The 22,442-nt window shown below is 35.4% G+C and overlaps 1 protein-coding gene across 1 annotated transcript; it reads right to left on the bottom strand.

The window, feature by feature from the left end:
• Positions 1–1,613: 1,613 nt before the first annotated feature.
• LOC126832555 (uncharacterized) lies at positions 1,614–20,883 on the bottom strand. Its single transcript, XM_050563409.2, has 12 exons — positions 20,727–20,883; positions 20,204–20,455; positions 13,665–13,700; positions 13,052–13,188; positions 12,213–12,411; positions 11,748–11,881; positions 10,999–11,206; positions 10,363–10,481; positions 9,794–10,016; positions 8,539–8,841; positions 8,159–8,251; positions 1,614–6,235 (listed from the first exon to the last, which is right to left on the bottom strand). Exons 2-12 carry the CDS (start codon positions 20,232–20,234, stop codon positions 5,943–5,945), a joined length of 1,776 nt encoding a protein of 591 aa, XP_050419366.1. The 5' UTR covers positions 20,235–20,455; positions 20,727–20,883; the 3' UTR covers positions 1,614–5,942.
• Positions 20,884–22,442: the final 1,559 nt, after the last annotated feature.

The raw sequence follows: 22,442 nt of genomic DNA, 5'->3' as shown, positions 1-22,442 counted from the left end.
CTTTTCAACGAACCCCGGTTAATGGCACCATCTGGTAGCAAATTGTATAAGCTTTCTGTGAAACAATCAATTTCGGTTAAAAACGACCGGAGTCACATCGAACCAAGGCCCTTCTGAAATGGCCTCCCGGACAAATAGTCCATCGTACCCTTTGTTTGACCTTAATTTGGCTGAAAAGTGGAAGGCAGTTGTTGTACTGGTAATTATGATTCGTATTAAACAATACGTTTTTTATTAAATAAAGGGAAGAACTTCCCGCTAAACCCACTCCATGGCCTAAGGCCGCAAATGGAAAGATTGCAAAATCATATTCTAAAAACAGGAAGAAACTTCGGCACTCCTATGTCTTTTCTGCGATATCACCTCTGTGGAAGCAGACGTTAAAGCACCAGGTAGTAGTAGTAGTAGTAGCATTCTGTTTGAATTCTTGGACGTTCGAACCATATTCGGCGGTTTTTCCAGGAGCGTTCGGCCTGCATTCGATGTGAATTCGTAAAGCATTTGGGACGCCTTTCAACCAGACTTTGGGCGGTATTTAGGCAGCAATCGAACCACACTCGTACGGCATTCGAGGTACATTCCAAATATTGGGATGCTTTCTAACAACATTCTAAATAGTCTTAGGATACCGAGTAGCAGAGTAGCTCACTGCAGAGGAACTTTGCCCCAAACTTTTCAGGGGATCACGTGGCTAAGTGGGTAAGACGCTAGTCTGGAGGTCGGGTGTTCGATCCCTGCATTGGCCGAGAAAGTTCATCCAGATTTTCCGGCGTGGTTCCCCCTTGTCAGTGATGCAGGACGGAGGGCCTGACAAGGACAGCTGTCTAGTCCTTCGGATGAGACGAAAAACCGAGGTCCCGTGTATACATTGGAATGCACGTAAAAGATCCCTTGGCAGTTGGAATTCGTAAAAACGTAGGCGATAGTGCCGCTGCCCGGGCAAAATTTCCCTCATAGCACTCTGTATGACGTATGCCCGTCTTCATTAGCCCAGTATAGGAGCAGAACAGTAGAACGTTAAACCCCATTTCATTTCATTTCCAAACTTTTCACATCTGCCGAAGCATTTGGAATTTGGAATCTGGAATTTGGAATCTGGAATTTGGAATTTGGAATCTGGAATCTGGAATCTGGAATTTGGAATCTAGTAATTTGGTACTAGAAGTAATCAGTTGTGTAAAATTACAATTTATATAAATTCTAATTTGTTTAATTGAGGGGGGCTGCCAATTTGCTATTTTATCGGTAAGACATGAATTTGGAATTTGGAATTTCGCATTTGGAATTTGGAATTTCGCATTTGGAATTTGGAATGAGCCTTCTGGGCTTTCGTATCCCTGTAATTGTGACGGGACCGTAACACGCACGATTACTAGCAAATGTGATTTATCAAGTGTACATTTTGTAGCTGTGCGAGCTTGCTCTTTTTGTTTGCACTAGCTTGACGTATTTTAGGACTTCTTATGCTGGGGGTGCGTAGCTCTAATACGTCGAAGCACAGCGCTCTCACAATATTTATTATTCAAGGAGCTTTAATCTATAAGAAACATAAGACAGTACTAATTATTTGACTTCGAACTGGGCTTATTAATGAATGAACATCATAACACAAATAAAGATATATTGAATTTATAATTAAAACATCAATTACAAATTATCTATTAATGAATAATTGAATATTATTTAGTCTTGGCTTTGCATATGTTTGGAATGTTACAAGCATAGGTAACATAAATCACATTATTGCACAATTCAAACAAAGGTTAATAGACATAAGTATACAAGAATGGTCAAGCAAACTCGCTGAAAGCGAAAGTCTTGTTAATTACCAAAATTTTAAACAAGATCTTGTTCAAGAAAGATACCTTAGTATAGACTTGCTTTTCCATCACAAGAGGAACATAACAAGATTGAGGTTAAACTTATTACCCTTGGCTGCTAATCAATTTTCAAGAAAACAATGCAGCCCATGTGTAAGTTATGCCATTTTGAAAATGAAAACACTGTGCACTTTCTGTTAAATTGTCCATATCTAAACAGTTTGAGAGATGAGTTTATTCCAAAGAATTTAAATTATCAACAGCTGTGTACAACAGAAGACAGATCCACCCTGTTAGCTGTTTCTAAGTACATTGAAGCTGCGTTAAAAATCTGTTAGCTGTTTCTAAGTACATTGAAGCTGCGTTAAAACTCAGAAGCGAAAAAAACCAAGTCATTGGCTCACAAAAATACTGATCTAAAGAGTACTTAAATCAAAACCATTGTTTATCAATCAAAGCTGAATATTAAAGATTGTTATAATATACACAGCAAACCTGTAACAATTAAGGTTGAATACTAAGATTGTGACTATTTGTAACAAAATCTGACATATAAAAAGCAAAGTTGAATGTTAAGATTGTTATAATAGCTGTAGTAAACCTGATATATAAAAAGCAAGGCTATATACATTAAGATTGTTATAATATCTGTAGCAAACTTGATATATGAAAAGCAAGATTGGAAAAAAAAAGATTGTTATAATATCTGTACTTGCATAGGGGTTGGAAACTAAGTACGCAAATACCTAGAAAATACCAAGCGTGTTGAAATGTCCATCAAGAAAATATATTCATTTATATATCCAAACGTGACTATGATATAAATATTTTATGTTTGTAGCTTTGGTCGTGGACCCACTTTACTGAAATAAACATATTAATATTAATTGAATATATAATTTAGCATATGTTATGTGACCAAGTGTAATTCTAAGCTATTTCACATTATCATAGTATGCATAAAAGAAACATACATTAATCAATAGGCGATTATAAAGTATTATCATACAATGTTAATAAGTGTAGTAAACTATTTCGCATCATAATGTTATACATAAAATAAGCATATACTAAATGAATTATTAGGCCACACAATCATAAACTAACTCACCTATAAGAAACATTGGTACTAATTATTTGACGTCGAACTGGGTTTATTAACGAATAAACACAATTGTCCGTATTTCGTCTCTTATGTTTGAACATAAACATGATAAGGGTTAAACATATAATACAAAATGTGTTATAAATTAACATATTTACATTACTGAGACCTAACTCAAATATAGGTACATACTAAATCAATGACTAAATGCATGTTAAGTAATATTAAATTATTTTAAGAATAGATGTTCACAAAAGGTAAATAGATAAGACAGTGCGTTCAGATTAAAACGATCAGGGTTCGGAATAAAGATTAATTACTTATCCACTTTAAAGCAATTAGTTAATTTAAATAAGTAATTACATGTATATCAAAATATGTACTATAACAGTTGTATCAAGTGTACATTTTGTAGCTGTATCAAGTGTACATTTTGTAGCTGTATCAAGGAGATGCATAAATATAAGTGGCATGGATTTGAATCCTTAGATTTTCGACAATGTATGTTCTTAACATGAATTTTATCTGAATAAAATATTGTTTAAATCAACGTGAGTAGATAAGGAACAGGCATAGCCTATATGGCCTCTGTCCTATATACAAGAATACACATCGATATATAAAAGAAATATATGAAAAAAACAACAAAACAATACAATGAATACTTAATCAACAACATTTGTATATTTACACATTGGCTACTCACTCAGTTTTACACCTTGTGTCGGTAATTCCACAATCACATTTAGCTGCCTTATAACAAATATAACAATATAAAACTAGTTCTCTTATTATTACTGTGTACAAATTTGAATAAGATATATAACAATTATAAAACTACAATGAATTTTACTTATTATTACTGTCAATAAATTTATATAAGATATAACAAATATAAAACTACTTCACTTATTATTACTGTATTTGAATAAGATATACTGTAAAACAATTATAAAACTACTTCGGTTTTCATTTCTGGGTATAAATATGAATAAGATGTATATCAAATATAAACCCACTTCAATTTTCATTACTGAGTATAAATATGAACAAAATATATAACGATTATAAAACCACTCCATTCACCGACCACTCCAGTTTTTATTACTGTTGAGAACGGGCCGCTTTGAGGAAATCTTGGGCATCAAGATTCTACTACAAAATGAATACCGGTAGGTTGGGGATAAGCCGTTTTTTCTCGGGAAAATGGGTCGGTTTGCCAGAGTCTCTTACACATTTAAGTTTAATCAAACCAAAAGTTCGTATTGTCAAGTATTAGGTGAAATTATTCCGTGCTCATGGGGAAACTTCTGCGCACCGTAGCTACATTGCCCAGAAAGTGGATATCTTACATTACAAATGATAATGATGGCGTACCCCCCCCCCCCCCCCACACACACACACGGGAAAATATGTTTATGCGCCCCTGATATTTGAAACAGATGTAAAGTATGAATTTAATACCGTCGCCTTATCAAGTGGATGATAATAAATTTTGCCATTAATGTTAATTGGGGTTTGATTATTACTGTTTACTTTTTCCATTTTCACAACTGATTTTACTAATTTCCACCACTGATTTGATGTGACTTTGTGATTATTTATTTTATTAGTGATTTTTGATTTAAAATCATCTTTCGCTTGACGTATGAGTGAAATTACCTCATTTCTAATTTTACGGAACTTTAACCAATGGTTTGGGTTATTTGACTTTTTGGCACGCTTATGGGCTCGGTTTCTTTGTCGAATTTTTAGGCGGATGCAGTTGTTCATAAAAGGTTTATCATTGGGTCTAATTGTGACTACTTTACTAGGAATGAATTTTGATGTGTTTTCGTCTAGGACATTTTTAAAATCATTATATAATTTGTTTATATCCTTACTCTTAAAAACCGTTGTTGACCATTCTATTTGTTTAAGAGAGTTACATAGACCTTCAAAATTAGCCTGGTTGTAATTTTTGATTTTCCGTCTATATGATAATTGTTTATAGGTGTTAAAGTTAATTTCTACAGTTATTAACGAATGAGTACTACATATAGGGTGCAATACTGTATATTTAGAAATAAGATTCCTTTTATTTGTAATAAACAGATCTATGCAAGTTCCGGGATGGGTTGTAAAGTTAGTTGGTTCATATATGAGATTTACTAGATCAAAGCGTTGTAATATTACGTCTAGTTTTTTGGCATTACTGGAATTAGATAAAACATTAATATTAAAATCCCCTGTTAATACGTTACTTGTGTTATGGCGATGAAAGGAGGATCACCAGGGTTAGTGAATACGTCGTATATAACATTCATAATTGTCGTTTATCCTTAGTGTAATAGGTGAGGTTGGGAGCAAGGGGGTGGGATGTTGAAGAACGATAGAATAAAAAGCGGATGGTCTTATTTGGCCCCGCGAAGCTTCGAACAGTATGCATTAAGTTCAGTCATTGGTTGAGCTTTGTCAGCGTGCAAAAATCTGACCAATCGCAAGATCCATGAACGCTCTATTACACGCATGGAGTGATTAAACAAATATCTAATATCTTTATTACACGACATTTTACTTATCATTTGACAAAACACTTATAATTGCGTTTATAAGTTGGTCGTTTGATATAATATCAGGCAAGAATGATACTATAACCAGTATCAACTATGATTCGTTTCAAGATGAAAATTAAGAACTGGGATTCCCATTTAGCTCCGCGAAGCTTTAACTTCGGTAAATGAAGTTCAAACAGCACCCGTTGTATTTTATTGAATCTGTCCAACTGAAATGTGAGTGGAGTTTTACATAATTGGGATAATTAAATAAATATCCAAAAAATTATCACATAGACTTTTTCTTACATTTAGGATAAACGCTTATTACTACATTAATTATTAGGTCTTATGAGACAATAATCGGACATTAAATGGAAATAATTAAGTAATAGTAACTATTCGAATATTATCAGGAATATGTAACAAGATGAGAAAATATTTAAACGTGAACAGGGAGATTTTAAATTACACAGTTCATTATTATTTCGGTGTTGATGTGAGGAGACCGAAATCTAACAGTGATTGTTGTTTCATATTATCAGTTAGTGTCTGGATTGATGGCAAGTTAGTTATTAGGGCTTCAACCTGGTTTCCTTCGTCACCTTTGTCGCTTACATGGACAGCCGTATCCCCTAGCGCACATGTACCCTGGCCCAAAACGTTTACCTCAAACTTCCTAAGATCATTCTTCTTGGCATTATCCACACACTCTTTACTGTACCGTGCATCGTATTGTGGTTTATTATTACAGTATCGTCTCCGAGTACACCAACCTTAAAAATAACAGTTTCATTTAAAAACGCATGTTCATTTTAATCTTTTATTATATTTAGATTATCTTACATGCGCTCTCTGCTTTGACTTACAAATCAAGTCAATACAGTAGAATCTATATGAGCAGCCACTCCTATTCAGCGACATCTCCTTGTAAGCGGTCACGATAAATTCCCCCCGTAGAAATTCTGTTGTTTCATCTCTTTATTCAACGGTCACTCCTCTAACGCGGCCAGCGGTCACTAATTTACTAATAAATTCAACAAAACATCGTCCATTCAACGGCCATTGTTGAATGATACCATCTTGTCGTTCTTTGTAACACTCCCGCTAATCCCGTGAGTAGTAGTTAATTAACTGGACTCCCACTGATCAGGTAAAAAGAAATGTAAAAATAACAATCAACCCGGGATTATCTGTTAATTAATCTTTTGTTTTATTAAACGACTAACCTGATCATTGTTTTCACGCGTAACGACACATTATTTGATACTGATTGAATAAAATAAAAGTACCGAGTTTTGTCACGATCATCTAGTATCTCTCTTAGCGCCTCCTATAATATTACATACAGAGTTACACCCCCTGTAAATAGGTGATAAAATTAGCGATGTTTTTTGTTCATGTGCTTTTTTGATAAAATAAAATGAATTCATCGATTTTCTTCACAAAAATGGATAAATATTATCGAATGCATCACAATGGTAGACAGTAGTATCGAAGGTTGGTACAAAATGACAAGTTTACAGAAGTTATGTCCGAGATTTGAGTAAAGAATTTTCGTTCGGCGCAAGATTCAGCGACGGCCAAATTTACCGCTTCCAATGCATCCAAGCGTAATATTTAATTTATGTCAGCACAAAAAGCAACGAGATTTTATTAAGAGGCCACTCCCGTTAAGTTATGTCCGAGATTTGAGTAAAGAATTTTCGTTCGGCGCAAGATTCAGCGACGGCCAAATTTACCGCTTCCAATGCATCCAAGCGTAATATTTAATTTATGTGAAAATTCCCTTGGGTGGCTGCTTAATGCAGATTCTACTGTACATTGTATAATTTACATATATCAATAATATGTAGTTTCACAATAATACATTCCACAGAGATTAGTGTTAATGAAGGCTTGGGAAAATGATGCATACTCTTGCTAAACGGTCTTTTACATGTACTGAGCGCGAATGCGACCGCTAAAGCGAATTTTAAGGAACAGTTCGCGTGGACGATTTTTTTTTAGGAAATCGGAGTGCGAGGTCAAAAGGCATACATAGTAAAATCGGCAATACGTCAATTTCATCTGCGAATTTTCAGGGGTCTCGCCGCTTTCAATACTAACGATCGCGCTCAGTATAAATATATAGGGGTATATTAGATTCAAAATTCTAAATTTTTGTTAATGTCGTGCTATCGTCTAATTTCTAACTTCTATTCGTGTAATTTCTAAATTAAGACAATGTATAATTTGATTTCTTTATTTGTTCAGCGTAAATTCTATTTCATCTTATTTCTATCAAGCGAAAATATGTTTGGCATGAAGAACGAACAAATTTAGAAATGTGACATTTCTGCCCGGCAACCATCATTGATGTCGTTTGGTGTCGCCACTGCAAGCTCAATTTGATGATTGAATACCTGATCGGTAACACTACGTTATTTGTTTGGTTGAATGGTCGGACGGAGTGCTAAAATTGGAAACAACATCCAACGTGATATAGTTTTCAAAATAATATGCAGGATTTGGAAATTTTTATTTGATTTTGTTTACATTATTAGTTCCGCCCCTATGATTTGCCGAGTTATTAACAAATTTAAAATGTTGAATCTAATATACCGCCATATCAATGGCGCTTCACTGTTAATAATTTTATAATCGCAAAATAATAAGGCTACACTCTAAATCAAAATACCATAACAGTAAATACATACATATGAAAATTGTTATAAGTATGATTACTAGTGCTATTACAGCTGTTGTAATTGCTGCAATCTTTACAGCCATGAAGAAACTCGTAACAGGGTCTGCAAAATAACAAAACAATCGGGCTTTAAAAACATCACAGCCGTATTTATTTGATAAGATCGATTGAGACAAAGAATTACCAGAACAGTACATTTAACAATTAAATTTTTTAAAATACTTGTAAACAAAATAGAACAGGTAGATTTTCTATAATATGTTGGTAGGTTCATTAACATCTACGAAAAACTGTAATGTGTACACAGTGTGATTATGCTGCTAACTACTGTAATATACAGTTTCAATACAATCCATGGCTCAGCAGGCAAGATAATACGAATTTACAAACCTGCTTCTACTAGAACAATTTCTGTTGTAACTTGAACAGTTTGAAAGATGTTGGATACATTAAGGGTATAAATTCCATCAACCTTTCTGTAATCTTCGCCTGATAAAACCCTGGTATCGATGTAAGTTTGGTTCACTGTAGTATCATGTAGAGCGAATGGTGGGATAAGATCATAAGCCTGGTTGTTGAAATACCATTGATATTGAAGTGATAAGTCTGATGAAGCTGTTACTGTTAAGTTAATCATATCTCCTTTAGTTATCTTCTGTACTGATGATGGTTGTTCAGTGATCGTGATATTCCCTATAAATATAAGACCACACCATAACTGTTAGTTAGCTTGTCTGCGATATCACTTCTGTGGAAGCGGACGTGAAAACACCAGGTAGTAGTAGTAGTAGTAGTTAGTTAGCTACTTAAGGGAATAGTTGGGTGACCGTTGTCTATTGTTATTTGTATAGGACAGCCTTTAATTGGTTAGATGCTCTCTAGACAATAAACAGCTAAAGCTGATTTTGGTACCAAGGTTCAGCGTAACATAATAATGACGTGGAATCAGTAGTAATGTTGAAGATGCCAATAATAACGTGGAAATGACAGTCTTGATTGTCAGTAGCCTACCAATATGGGATTACCCAGGAGAGGTGTGTCACAAGCAATCCGATTAAAATACAGATCTTTATTTCGTTTCGTTTTTTATACTTTCGATGGCCTACACTAAATGAAGATCTGACCAGTTGTTTTGGGGTGGGGGGGGGGGGTCGCGTCAGAGGTCATACGAGCGGTTTTTGACCCTATGACATTAGATATTTGATTAACCAATTAGCATTGATGTTTCTAGTGGATTAACCACAGTTCCGCGCAGCTTACACCTTAATGCACGCCGTAACAGACCGTTTCATTGGCTAACCTCTCACATCATCTAGACACGTCAATGATAAGTAAAACGAAATTTGAACTATAAAAAACCGAAACGAAACAGGATCAGTGTTTTAATTAGATTGTGTCACTAGTGACCCCGAAAAGCATGTGAGTATAGTCGCTTGGAATTGACAATGGGGGAGGGGGAGGGGGAGAGGCGGGGTATGTCAGCGGTGACATCCTGGCAAGATACATGTATACAATAAGACATGGAACCTGTGTCAATAGCAATATGGGCTTAACAATTTACGGGAGTAAAGTGACGTATCCCTGACGATTGTTCGGTTGTCATTGGCAAAATGTCAGGTACGGATGGGCAATGTGAAATACTTACAATTTACAGTTGGTACTTTATCTAAGGTAATTTTCTGTCCATCACCTGGTATAATTTCACATCTGTAGGAGAATTTAAGATCGTCATGTGTAACATTAAGTATAGTTAGAGTTATATTTTCTTCTATAAAGCCGTCTATCTCAGCCCTAGTTTTTTTGAACATCAACCGTCCCATATAATGCTTCTCAATTTCAAATTTACCTTGGTACCAAAATCCTAGTTCCTAAAATGATAAGTACAAAATACTGATAGAGCAGAGTTAACTAAGCGCTGAAATAATAATACATGTATAATCTTGATAATCGGGATTATATCTACGCGCATCAAAAATTAGTTAATTAAATTAACCAGGTACCTACGCATATCAAAAAATTGCTCTCCAGGGAATGGGCTTTTATCGCAGTGAACATGATAAAGCTACAAATATATCGACATGATATATTATAAGGGGCATGGTCAGTTTACAACGTCAACATCTGTAGGTTGTGGCGTTTGCAAAGAGGTATATTTCTTGAAGACAAATTGTTATCACCGGAAGTGAATGGCTTGAAACAGTTTGATGTATTCACCGTTAGGTTGGACCCTTTCTGTACCAGTATAACAGCGACTACAGGATAACGATATCTGTAATTCCATACCAAGTGTAACTCATCCTTTATTATGTGGTAGGCAAACGTCAGTGCTGGTCCTGCAAAAATAAAGAAGCAACAGAATTTCAATCATCTTACGTAATCTTTTTCAATATAAAAAGAAACACCTAATACCACCTCTCCACGGGCACACCAGTTACCTTAGTGTGCTTCCCTATTACATTATCTTGTCAATTTTTATTGACAGAATTGAGTTTGAATAGACTTTAGAATCTATAGTGATGTAGTTTATTTTGATATTGGAAAAATATACCCAAAATATTCACTTAATTATCGCCCCTGGATCGAAAGCACAGTTACATCAACTTTTACAGAAAACGACAGACAGAATAACAGGAATTAACATACACTAAATTTACACGTATATATTTATTTCAGTAATTCGCATGCTTCTGTTGATCTTACATCTTGTTATGTTCAGAACCGGTATAGAATCGATCACGTGCTTAGGTAACGTGTCTCGTGTGTCTCGTGTGACTTACAGCACACGCGTAATGCGCCACCTAATGCGCCCTTGCTATTATAACAGCTGAAATTAACATGTAGTCCACTTACTTTCAGCAATAAGTTGAATCTCTGAAACTTCACTGAATGACTCCCCATAGTAGACTTGACACCGGTATATTTTGTCAAAATCTTTATAAATAGGCTCGGATAATTTTAGCGTAATTCTCTCTCCTCTTAGAATGAGTTCTACCTCGGTTGATAGAAATGGATCAACCACAAAACCATTTACCACTGTCCATTCTCCAATATTTTCCACCTAAAATATAAATTGTTTGTATAATATGGTCAACCTAAAATATAAATTGTTCTATAGGGTGTGATAACATTGAACCATACTACTCTGTCCAACAACCTGATTTTTACCTCGTTTTTTTTTATTATTGATGTAGCCTACTCCATTGTGCCATGACGGTTTTCATTTAAAACACAATACCAAATCGAATACCCCGTATTGGTATATTGCACTGTGCTTGTAGTGATTGTTGGATTTTAAACTCAAGTTATTGTGATGGGTCTAGGGTTAGAGTGATATTGACTCATAAAAGAATTGTCCCTGGTAGAACATATTTGTTATCGAAAGTTTGTTAAATTACAATGTAGTGTTAATCGGAATATATAAAAGAAACGAAATTGTAATCTAACAGCGAGTTGGTGGAAGAGGTAAAATCATCAACAGTGAGTCTGTTGAAACCTCTGTGAATGAGATGTGAGCTGTAAGCCTGTAAAACCGGTAATAATATACTTGTCAAATGTTTTGGAAAAATATGTTTCTGTTAACAATAGACTTATAAATATACCTGGTTGGTATTGTTGTCAAACCGAATAATATCAATCTTATGTAGAGGCCGGCTGTTTTGATACTCCCAGACCAACTTAACATCTTGTCTGAGAGTTGATTTTACTGGATTCCTTGTTTTCAGCCACCTAAAATCTGATTGTAAATAAATGATATAATAGTATTAACATAAAAACATAGTATGTCACACCTTTTACATACATGTACATCCACGACACAATATTTGTGTTTTAATTGCTTATTGGTTGGTGAGTATAGTGTGCTATCCAATGATAACCTACAAATAATGCCGGTAAAATCACACAGCACCAATACCACGATTCGTTCTATATGTCAAAGTAGACCCCTGGCATAAACCAGGTTTCAAAAACCCATTTGAACTATTTAGAAGTGATGATCTTGGCCTGTGTGGAAATTTACGTTTTTTTCTCTCTCAAGAAATTGGAATTTCCGCATATTTACTTACCTGTAACAGCGAGTTGTATATCTCTGTATTTTTTCAATAGATCTAGATAACATCTATATATACCAGAGTCTTCAAGGGTTACATTGCTGATGGTCAAGATTATCTCTTGTATTGTTTTATGTTCAGTTTTCTGCAGATGATATCTTTTATCATCTATCAACATCACCAGATTATCCATAACATAGCTTGCTATAGCTACCTGTAGCATGAATAAAACAACAAGTATAGCTTAGGTCTATGTTGTATAAGAGAGAGAGAGAGAGACAGACAGACAGACAGACAGACAGAGATGGGTTTAAGGTTCACTGGACACAAACTAGGTGAATTCGGGACTAACATATGGTTCAACCTTATTTCAATAATTCGCTTGCGCGTAGGGGTCTTTGGCAGTGGGGGGAAACCGGAGGACCGGAGAAAACCGGGGAATCGAAACCACGCCAAGTACTTTTATTAATAATATTTTGGTAAAAACATTATTTAATCTTTCCATTATAAGTTATGTTATGGCCATTTAAAAGTTAACATTAAATTACATTAATTTAACATCACTATCTTAAACAAATATAGTAAACTGATTCTGCTGTCTTTTAACTGCAAGCCAGCCCATTCTTCGCGAAGGAATTTTTAAAAAGTTGGATGTGCTTAATTGGATAATAACCAATTGTTCATAATAAAATAACCTACTTTTGGTTGTTGAGATGTATGTTACATACTGGTAAGCTGTGCCTCCAACACAGCAAATTATGATAGCTTTAGTCAGTAAAAAATATCTTAAAATATACTTGAGTCAACGCATTATGTTCTTGAAATTATATGTTAATTAGGTAAGAATGTCTTACATTATTTTTGGAGATAGTGATAGAATCATCATCCGGAAGATGTTGATGAATCCATTTAATAATAACATCATGGCCTGTCCGTGAAGTCAACGGTGTGTTGGTTCCTGGAAGCCATTGGGGATTTCCAACTGGTGACACTGTAAATAAATGATTTAGATGAGTATGATAAATAATATCAATCATTACAGAATGACCAGGCTTTCCATTAGTGAGTGTTTTAGTATTTTCTTTCTGACATAAATGAAATATTATTAATTACATTTATACACTGGTTGTGAAGGATTTGGTCGATAACTTTGAATATACGTCAACTGGTTCAGTTCCGCTAGAAGTGTTACAATTTAATAAATTCATGCTTAAAAATACAGCATGATTGAGTTCATCGTCCACTCAACGCAAATAGGATAATTCCGGGACCAGCATTTTCATTCATTTCTGTATCATTAGGGTGAAATCGAAGAGGAAGCACTCCACCCCTTGTACAAGTGTGAGATTGAAACCACGAAGCTTGCAGCTCTAGCAGACCTTTTGACACCCGACCCCTCTCTTCCTCACGAGTTGCAGCATGCCCATAAGCTTGTTTGTTGTATAATACAGTAACATATTTACTTACCAGCGTCTATTACTGTAGACAGTATGGCGATCAGTTCTGTGAAAACAACAGAGATAGTCACGCACAGCGTGCGATACGCCCACTCAGCAGCTTTGTCTCAACTGCAGCTTACATCCGAAAATGTGGATGTTGGGCAAATTTGATAAGGATCTAGGATTCTTGAATAATCTAATCTCTAGGGATAATCTGCTTATGACCCCATTGCAACCACATTTGAAAAAGAAATAGTCTCTATCGCGTTCACGTGGTTTTCGGCAAACGGGATAAACTGAGGAACGGAAGGCTGTGGATTATGAATATCGATAGGGATATTCAAACCAAATATGACAAAAAGATATATCAAAGACTACAACCTTTATCACCTTCACAAGGTTTTTCGAGAAAGGGAACATAACTTCGGAACGGAAAGTCGCAGAACGCTGAAGATTGATAATGTTAATCATTTCATGAAACCAATGCTTCACACCAAAAATTTACTAATATATGTTTAAAACTATACAGTGGCCTCTGTGGTGTTCACGGTCAATATCCTCGCATGACCCCAATGCTTCCCACCAAATCTTTAAAAAATCTAATAAAAACTCTAGCTTATATTGCGTTCACAAGGTTTTCGACAAAAGGGGGAAGCTGATAATCGATAGGTTTCATCCTCTCATGATCTAAGTACTTATAACCAAATTTGAAAATATTTCGTTAAAAATGTTGACAAGGTCTTTCTGTAAAGACAGTCGTAGAACGCTGAATGTCGATACGGGTTGTCCTCTCGTGGCCACAATGCTTCACACCAAAAAGTACTTCAATACCTCTAGCCTCTATCGCGTTCACAGGCAACTTGTTGACGGACCGGCGGACAGGGTGACGACATAATACGTTCACACTGAAATGTGGGCGTATAAAAATTCAAGTTACGCCAATGAATTACTGCGCGTAATTTATAGGTGGTACAAGTTAATCCCAAAAGCGCTGTAACCCCAAACAGAAAACAATGCAGTTATATGGGTACACTCATACATATGTCAATCAATATCAAACTCAAATTCGGCCATGGTTAACTGACGTAATTAGCACAATATGAAGGTCTCGAGAAAGTTTCTTAGAGCCGTATCTCGTAACCAGCGCGTTTCAGTGGTGTGACAATAAAGAGCTTTTTAAAATTCTTACAATACAAAGTGGACAGTATCAAGTTTGGCCAAAGCAATTCAAACAAGCGGTTCCCATGTAAGATACGCCCTCGTTTTGCAAGAGATGGACAAAGAACACGATAAAAAAAGCAATTTTTCGTACAATCAGGGGCCATAATCCAGGAAGCTATAGTCCAATATCTTTGGGATATACACATATATTTTAGGTTTCATCAAAATCGGATAAATGTAGTTACCTCTTGAGGATCCACACAAACCTTGTTATTACATACATGTACTTTTACACTGTTGGCATACGTGGAGCGGCTATTATGTCTGGCAATTTCGCTCCGATTTTCACGAAAATCGAATTCAACCGTCACTATGTTTTAACACCAGATATTTTTAAACCCCTTTTTAAATCGTCTACAATCAGGGGCCATAATCCAGGACGGTATGGTCCGATATGTGCCGATATCGAAAGGAACCGAGATCTTTGGGATATAAACATATGTTTTAAGTTTCATTAAAATCAGATTAAAATTGTTACCTCTAGAGAGTCAACATCTTGGTATTACATACTTTTATACTATTTGCGTACGTGGAGTGGCCATTTTGTCTGGCAGTTTCGGCCCAATTATCAAGAAATTCGAACTCATCATTACGATGCAACACTTGTATATTTAAATCACAAGCTAAACATACGATTTTTCGTGCACCCAGGGGTCATAATCTAGGAAGTTACGTTCATATATGCGCAAGATCTTTGGGTTATAAACATACATTAATGTGTCCACAAGCTAAAACGTGATTTTTCGTACAACCAAGGGCTATAATCTATGCATTTACAGTCTGATACATGCCGATATCGAAAGGAATCGGGATCTTTGGGAGACAAACCTATATTTAAAGTTTCGTCAAAATCGAATAAATATTGTGGCCTGTAGAGTGTCCATAAACAAATTGTCGACGGATGGACGGACGGACGAACGGACGAACGTCCAGGCGGATAGGGGCGATGACAACATACGTCCAAATGAAAATGTGGGGGTATAAAAACTGTATTTTTAAACATGGTACGGGCCATTTTTCAAAATGGCTGCCAAATTTGGTAATAAATATTGCCCCCATAACTAACATCTCAGAAATTGAAATGGCAGCCAAAATGGTATGTAAATGGTGGACTTTCAATGGCGGGTTTTTGAACCCAAAATAGAATTCAGTAAAAGTGAAACCCTTATTAGCTTTAAAAGCAAAGCCATTATGGAATCTATTTAAATTGCCGTCTTCAATTCACACCAGCTGGGCTATTCAAAGTCAGATTTTGGGTTCGGAATTCAACTCAGTAACCACCAAAACCATATATAAGACACATTACAAGACATATGAACGGAAGAAAATGACGATTAATTAAAATTCCGCCATTTTGGATTCAACTTCGGGTGCCATTTTGTATTGCTGCCATTCGGGATTTTCGAAATATTTCTTTTAATTCAGAGACATCGAAAAGCCATATAAAAGATATAATAAATGTCATATCTTTCGAGATTATCGCTGGCATTATTGGAAAAATGCAATTTTAGTACCAAATTTCTCAGTCATTTTGAAAGAAATGCTCGTCACCATGTGAAAAATACATTTTTTGAACTTTTGTCAATTTGTTTTTCGGCACATTTCGCCTCTATACCCAGTTTGTGTTTGAAGAATTTAGAAAAAAAATATTGATTCCCCCACTGATAAAACACACTGATTATAAGAAATTGTAATTTGTTTAAGGTAAGACGTTGTCCCTCCCCGCCTATGTGCAGATAATAATATTAATATGTCCAGTATATACACCACACAAATTGAACAGGTACAAATACATGTAGACAGACAGGGGCCCAATGAAGGTGCTCAGTGAAGAGGACGGAATTGTTTTAGTTTGTACTCCCCCTTAGGGTTTCTACTCCTCATTTCTAAAGGAAAAAATGTTGTTCTCAACCAGTGTCAAACATAATTTATATCGTGTCTCAGATATGTTACAAATCGCCTATAGCATGGTCCACACAGCCCAACATTTATCAGTACCGGGATTAAGGTTATATGTTTTTTTCTAACATTTATTGGGAATACGTCAGCGAAAATACAACAAGCCAACAGTGAGGCTGATGTCCCCCGCCGAAATTGCAAAATAAATAGATGACACATATTAATTAATCGCACATTTATTTTTTTCACTAAGTTTCATCACTCTCTATCAGATAGAATCAAGATTATCTTGTCCCAAACCATCGACAAATGAAATCGATTAGCTCTGCTTAGCTTCAGCTCGAAATGTTAATTATTGAACTCAGTCAAGACATTCACCTAATGAACATCTACATATACATCAAGTTTAAACATTCACCTAATAGACACCTATGCCAAGTTTGAACATTCTACCTCAATTAGAAGGAGAGTTATTGTGTTCCAAAGTTTCTACCAATCAAATTGCTTATCACTCTGCTTACCCTCAGCAAAAAATGTTCATTATCGAACTTAGTTAAGGTATTCATATAATAAATCTATACACCAAGTTTCATCAATCTCACTTAATTAGAACTAAAGTTATCGTGTTCCAAAGCATCAATCAATCAAATTGCTTATCTCTGCTTACCCTAAGCGGAAAATGCTCATCTTCGAACTCCATCAAGGCATTGACCTAATCAACACATACACCAAGTTTGAACATTCTAGCTCAATTAGGAAGAGAGTTATCGTGCCCCAAAGTATCAACCAATCAAATTGCTTATCTCTGCTTACCCTAAGCGGAAAATGCTCATCTTCGAACTCCATCAAGGCATTGACCTAATAAACACATACACCAAGTTTGAACATTCTAGCTCAATTAAAAGTTATCGTGTCCCAAAGCATCAACCAATCAAATTGCTTATCTCTGCTTACCCTAAGCGGAAAATGCTCATCTTCGAACTCCATCAAGGCATTGACCTAATCAACACATACACCAAGTTTGAACATTCTAGCCCAATTAGGAAGAGAGTTATCGTGTCCCAAAGCATCAACCAATCAAATTGCTTATCTCTGCTTACCCTATGCGGAAAATGCTCATCTTCGAACTCCATCAAGGCATTGACCTAATAAACACGTACACCAAGTTTGAACATTCTAGCTCAATTAGGAAGAGAGTTATTGTGTCCCAAAAAGTGTGACGGACAGACAGACGGACGGACGGACAGACAGACGGACAGACAGACGGACGAACCCATTTTAATAGTCCCCTGCTTTCTTCGAAAGGCGAGGGACAATAAAAACCTGTTTACAAAAGCATTCTAACGAGTGAAAACTGACATTTATCTGAACAAATCTGAAAAGCCTAATATAACAAGCTCACATAGAAGTGGCGCACAACCAGGGACATGTTCAGTAATTTGAGCAACGGGGTTACAATAGTAGTAAGTAGTAATTTGTTTATTATAGTGTCACACACTGCATACAAGAATATATGTACATTACATAAAATATACATAAAATAATAACAGTGTCTAGCCCATATCGACTTACGAGACACTTTTCTCTAAGATCAAATCATTAAAAATACTAAATAATTAAATAAAATAAATAAAATACATTCAGGTTAATCTTCTCCTTCGTTTTAACATGTTTAAAAGACAATTAGCAAGAGTAATGTTATACTTAAAAACATTTTTTTGAAGATATATTCTTAACATCCTGATTTACTAATAGTTTCTTCTGGATATCTGAGTAGACATCACATTCAATTAAAAAATGGATTTCGTTTTCGATACACGACGAGCACAAAGGATTTATGCGATTATTTAGGGGAATAGGGTGTTTAGAATATCGACCTGTTTCTATTGATAGAGGAAATGAAATGAAATAAAATGGGGTTTAACGTCCTACTGTTTTGCTCCGAACCGGGCTAATGAAGACGGGCATACGCCATACCTATTGATAGAGGAAGAATACCACATTTAAGTTTACTTATAACACCTCTCTGAGTCATGACACTTGAAATAACATAATCCTCAACTTTTAGATCTCTTTTTTTAAATAACCTATACGTTCTCAATTTATTTTCATTTGTACAGTTTCTATCATCTCACAATTTTGAAAACCACCTAGATTCATCAGTAACAAAGAGAGAGAGAGAGAGAGAGAGAGAGAGAGAGAGAGAGAGAGAGACTCCCACTCGACACAAAGGTCATCACGGGACTAACATATGGTTCAATTTTATTTCATTACTTTAGCAGTGGGAGGTAACCGGAGAATCAGGAGAAAACCCACGAGGTTGGACAGACGACAGTACGCCACCTGACTCACTTACAGACGCGCACGCAATAACCGTTCGGCCACCCAATCCGGCTACAGTATATGCAACATAGATAATTAATATCTACATTCAACTGAATATAAACTATATCATTTATTGTAACTAAAACACCAATGGTTGGTTAACAGTGTGTAATTAAAAACTTTAATTGGATTTTTGTAGCAATAATTATATTAATTTATTTAAGGCGACATGCTCTAAATGAGCTCTAAAATCAATGGCGTAAGAATATCGATCGATGACCTCTGCCGAAATACCTCCCAGGTTACAGAGATTCAAAAAAAAAAATATATAAACTAAGATATCATTACATTTTGTAATTACAATTAAGCGACATCAACAAGTATAAACAGGTTTTAACTTGTATTTATCTTTGCGTGGGTATAAACATGGGTAAGCGACATACACACAAGTCAAAGAAACGCGAGAGCTTGTTCCTTTTATTCTGATTTTTTAAGCAGATGGAGGCATTTGTCATCTAAGCTTCAACTACAGGGATACTTACGCACTAAACTTATAAAAACCTTTAAAAAGTTTTATGGCCGTCATATTGACTTGATTGGTAAATATAACATGTCTCTCTCGGCTATTATTCTAGATATATTTAATTGACGCGTATACTATCTCCCTGATTATGTCTACTACATCGTTAACACTGTTCATTTTGCATACCGATAGTCCATTGGCCAATCACGCTATTTTACCGAAATTTCGTCTAATATATAGTTTGGATGCAGCTATGGCGCCAGGCAGGATAAGCTTACTCTTCCGGACGCATGTTACCACTGTTTGTCGTGTATTTTGTACACGGAGAACAGTCCATTTGCTGATTACACTATTCTCCTATACCGTTTTTTAGGACTTCGAATTCTGTCTAATGGTTTGGATTGTTCGTACTTGGTTTTATTTTATTTTAACTGATCCTCATATCGGTAGATACAAATATCAACCCTTTGGACACCATTGGGGCGGTAAATGATATGACTTCTGCAAAATATCAAAGACGTTTCATATTCGTCTGTAAAGAATTAATCGTTGTATTAAAAGAGATAGATATTAAAATATGTATGTATACAAGTACTTACGTAGGTACGTAACTGATGTTACTAATAACATAATTTATATTTGTTTGTAATCACCAATCCAGTACTTTATTGTTGACTAGGTAAAATACTTAATCTCTGATAGAACTGAAACTCTGCCAATATCTAATATATATTATCCTTTCTAACTAAGAAAACAAATTCTTTAAGAATATTATGCAACATAAACAGATTCAAAATATTTAGCGAATGCTGAATATTATGTGTTCAGTCTTTGATTTGCAATTGCATATCCTGAAAAACAAACAAAAATTGTCATTTTAGGTGTCTAGGTTAATATAACATTCGTTATCGCATATTAAGGGCTACTATAAAACTTCAAAATAGCCCCAGGCTTGCCCAGTTAATTGTATATACAATCATGTTTAAAACAGTACTAGCATCAAACAATAACTAAAAATCTTGCTTAGAGCATTGTATTGCCCACTTTACTTCATGGAAACCACAATACAAAAATACATTATAATGTATACAATAATAGAAATAAATTCCATGAGTTACTTACAACTAAATTTAAATCTCTTTTAATTTCAAATTCACATATTATTAATGTCATTTTAAGTTATAGATCACATGCAGAATTGGTCGATTTGTCTTTTTAGTCTTTTAACAATTAACATTGACCCCGGCCTTTGAACACAGTTACCGCGACTTATAACACATTTGATATTACTCTGAAAGTGGCAAGGGCGCACACAAGCGCCGCTTTATAGACTTACTGATGCTGAGATTGGCCAATCGACAGACGCCTGAGTGTGTAAAAGCTATATTTGGAGAAACCCAGGACAATTTTTGTTCACATTATGTGAGGTCAGGCGTATTCACTAGATAACACAATAATCGAGTATGAAAGCCCGTTTCTTTTTCATTTTTTTCAGTTTTAAACTATGGAAGATCATTTAGGTCAATCAAGTGAAGAAATAAATTTTTATTATTTCGTATTTATCTCGTAATGACTACATAATTAGTAGTAGTATTAAGGGCAGTCTGAAGGGTCTGGGGCACTTTGAGGTCAGAACACTCCCCTGATAACATTCACTGATGGGTACCATATGGGTACCATGTGTCATGTAATATGGGGCCATTATCTGGAGCCCATATGGGACCCCAACATTTTTGCACCCAACATTCATATGGGAACCATATGGGCAACCATATGGGTACTAAATGGGGTTTGTGTGGGATCTATGTGGGTAATTCATTAAAATATGGGTGTTATATGGGGCTTACATGGGACCTATATAGCAATGTTAAGAAATGTAATATGGGTACTATATGGGACTCATGTGGGGTGCAAATAAATGTAATATGGGGCTTGCATGGGACCCATATGGCCATGTTAAGAAATGCCATATGGTTACTATATGGGACTCATGGGCATAATGTAATGTAATATGGGCATAATATGGGACTCATATGGGATCTTGTACCAAATAAGTACAAAACTATTTTTATTTGGTTACATGTTTTTTTATTATGCTTTCTCAATTAGGACGGTTGAAATTCGTTGCGATCTCCCACCATCCCGTCCCTTGAATTTGTCAGGAAACCAGTTCAAACGACTAACTGCAGCTTTGATTTCCTTGTTTGTGGTGTTTCAAAACATTGGATTTCTTCTGACTGGATCTGTAATTCAAAAGGAAAGCACATTAGGTCTGTTGATGTGCAACCTGACAAAGCAACACAACTCTTTCCATATGATCTCCCCTGAGACCACAAAACACATACAATTCAAATCTAAATTGCACCTGAAATATGCAGAGGGTTCAAAAAGACTTTTGATATACGATTGTAAAAACATTAAAATAAACCCCATCGTACCAGAACTATTATTGATTTGCATTTATTTCCAACAATGACGTATCATCAATAGTACTTACTAAAAACAATAGTAGCTGTAGCATGTGCCCCTAATTCACGCTTGCCTTTTTATCCTGTCCAATTGTAACGGCGTTGTACATAAGTGACACCGAGATTCTTCATGATGTTGTTAACGATAGACAGGACATCTCTGCCACCTAATCGTCCAAGTCGGTTTATCTAAAACAGAAAGAAAAAACGAAAAAATAAGTAAGTGCACTATATATTACCTGCAAAATATCACATATCGAACGAAACTATTCTTCCATAAATTCACATTTATTTAAATGCGAGTTAAAAACATGCACACCCAAGCAGCTTCATCATCTTGATCATTAATATAAATGGTTACAGTTTTTTT

This window comes from Patella vulgata, chromosome 1 (genome assembly GCF_932274485.2).
Source record: "Patella vulgata chromosome 1, xgPatVulg1.2, whole genome shotgun sequence".
Lineage (NCBI taxonomy): Eukaryota > Metazoa > Mollusca > Gastropoda > Patellidae > Patella > Patella vulgata.
Note: the sequence above shows the minus strand (reverse complement) of the source record. Positions and strands in the feature narration are given on the sequence as shown.

Excerpts from the sequence above, each read along its gene's own strand:
- LOC126832555 (XM_050563409.2), bottom strand. The coding sequence starts at position 20,234 with ATGTTATTAGTAACATCAGTTACGTACCTAC. Across the intron at positions 10,482-10,998 it reads GATTCAACTTATTGCTGAAA|GACCAGCACTGACGTTTGCC; the intron begins GTAAGTGGACTA and ends TTATTTTTGCAG. Across the intron at positions 8,842-9,793 it reads TAAAGTACCAACTGTAAATT|GGAATATCACGATCACTGAA; the intron begins GTAAGTATTTCA and ends TTATATTTATAG.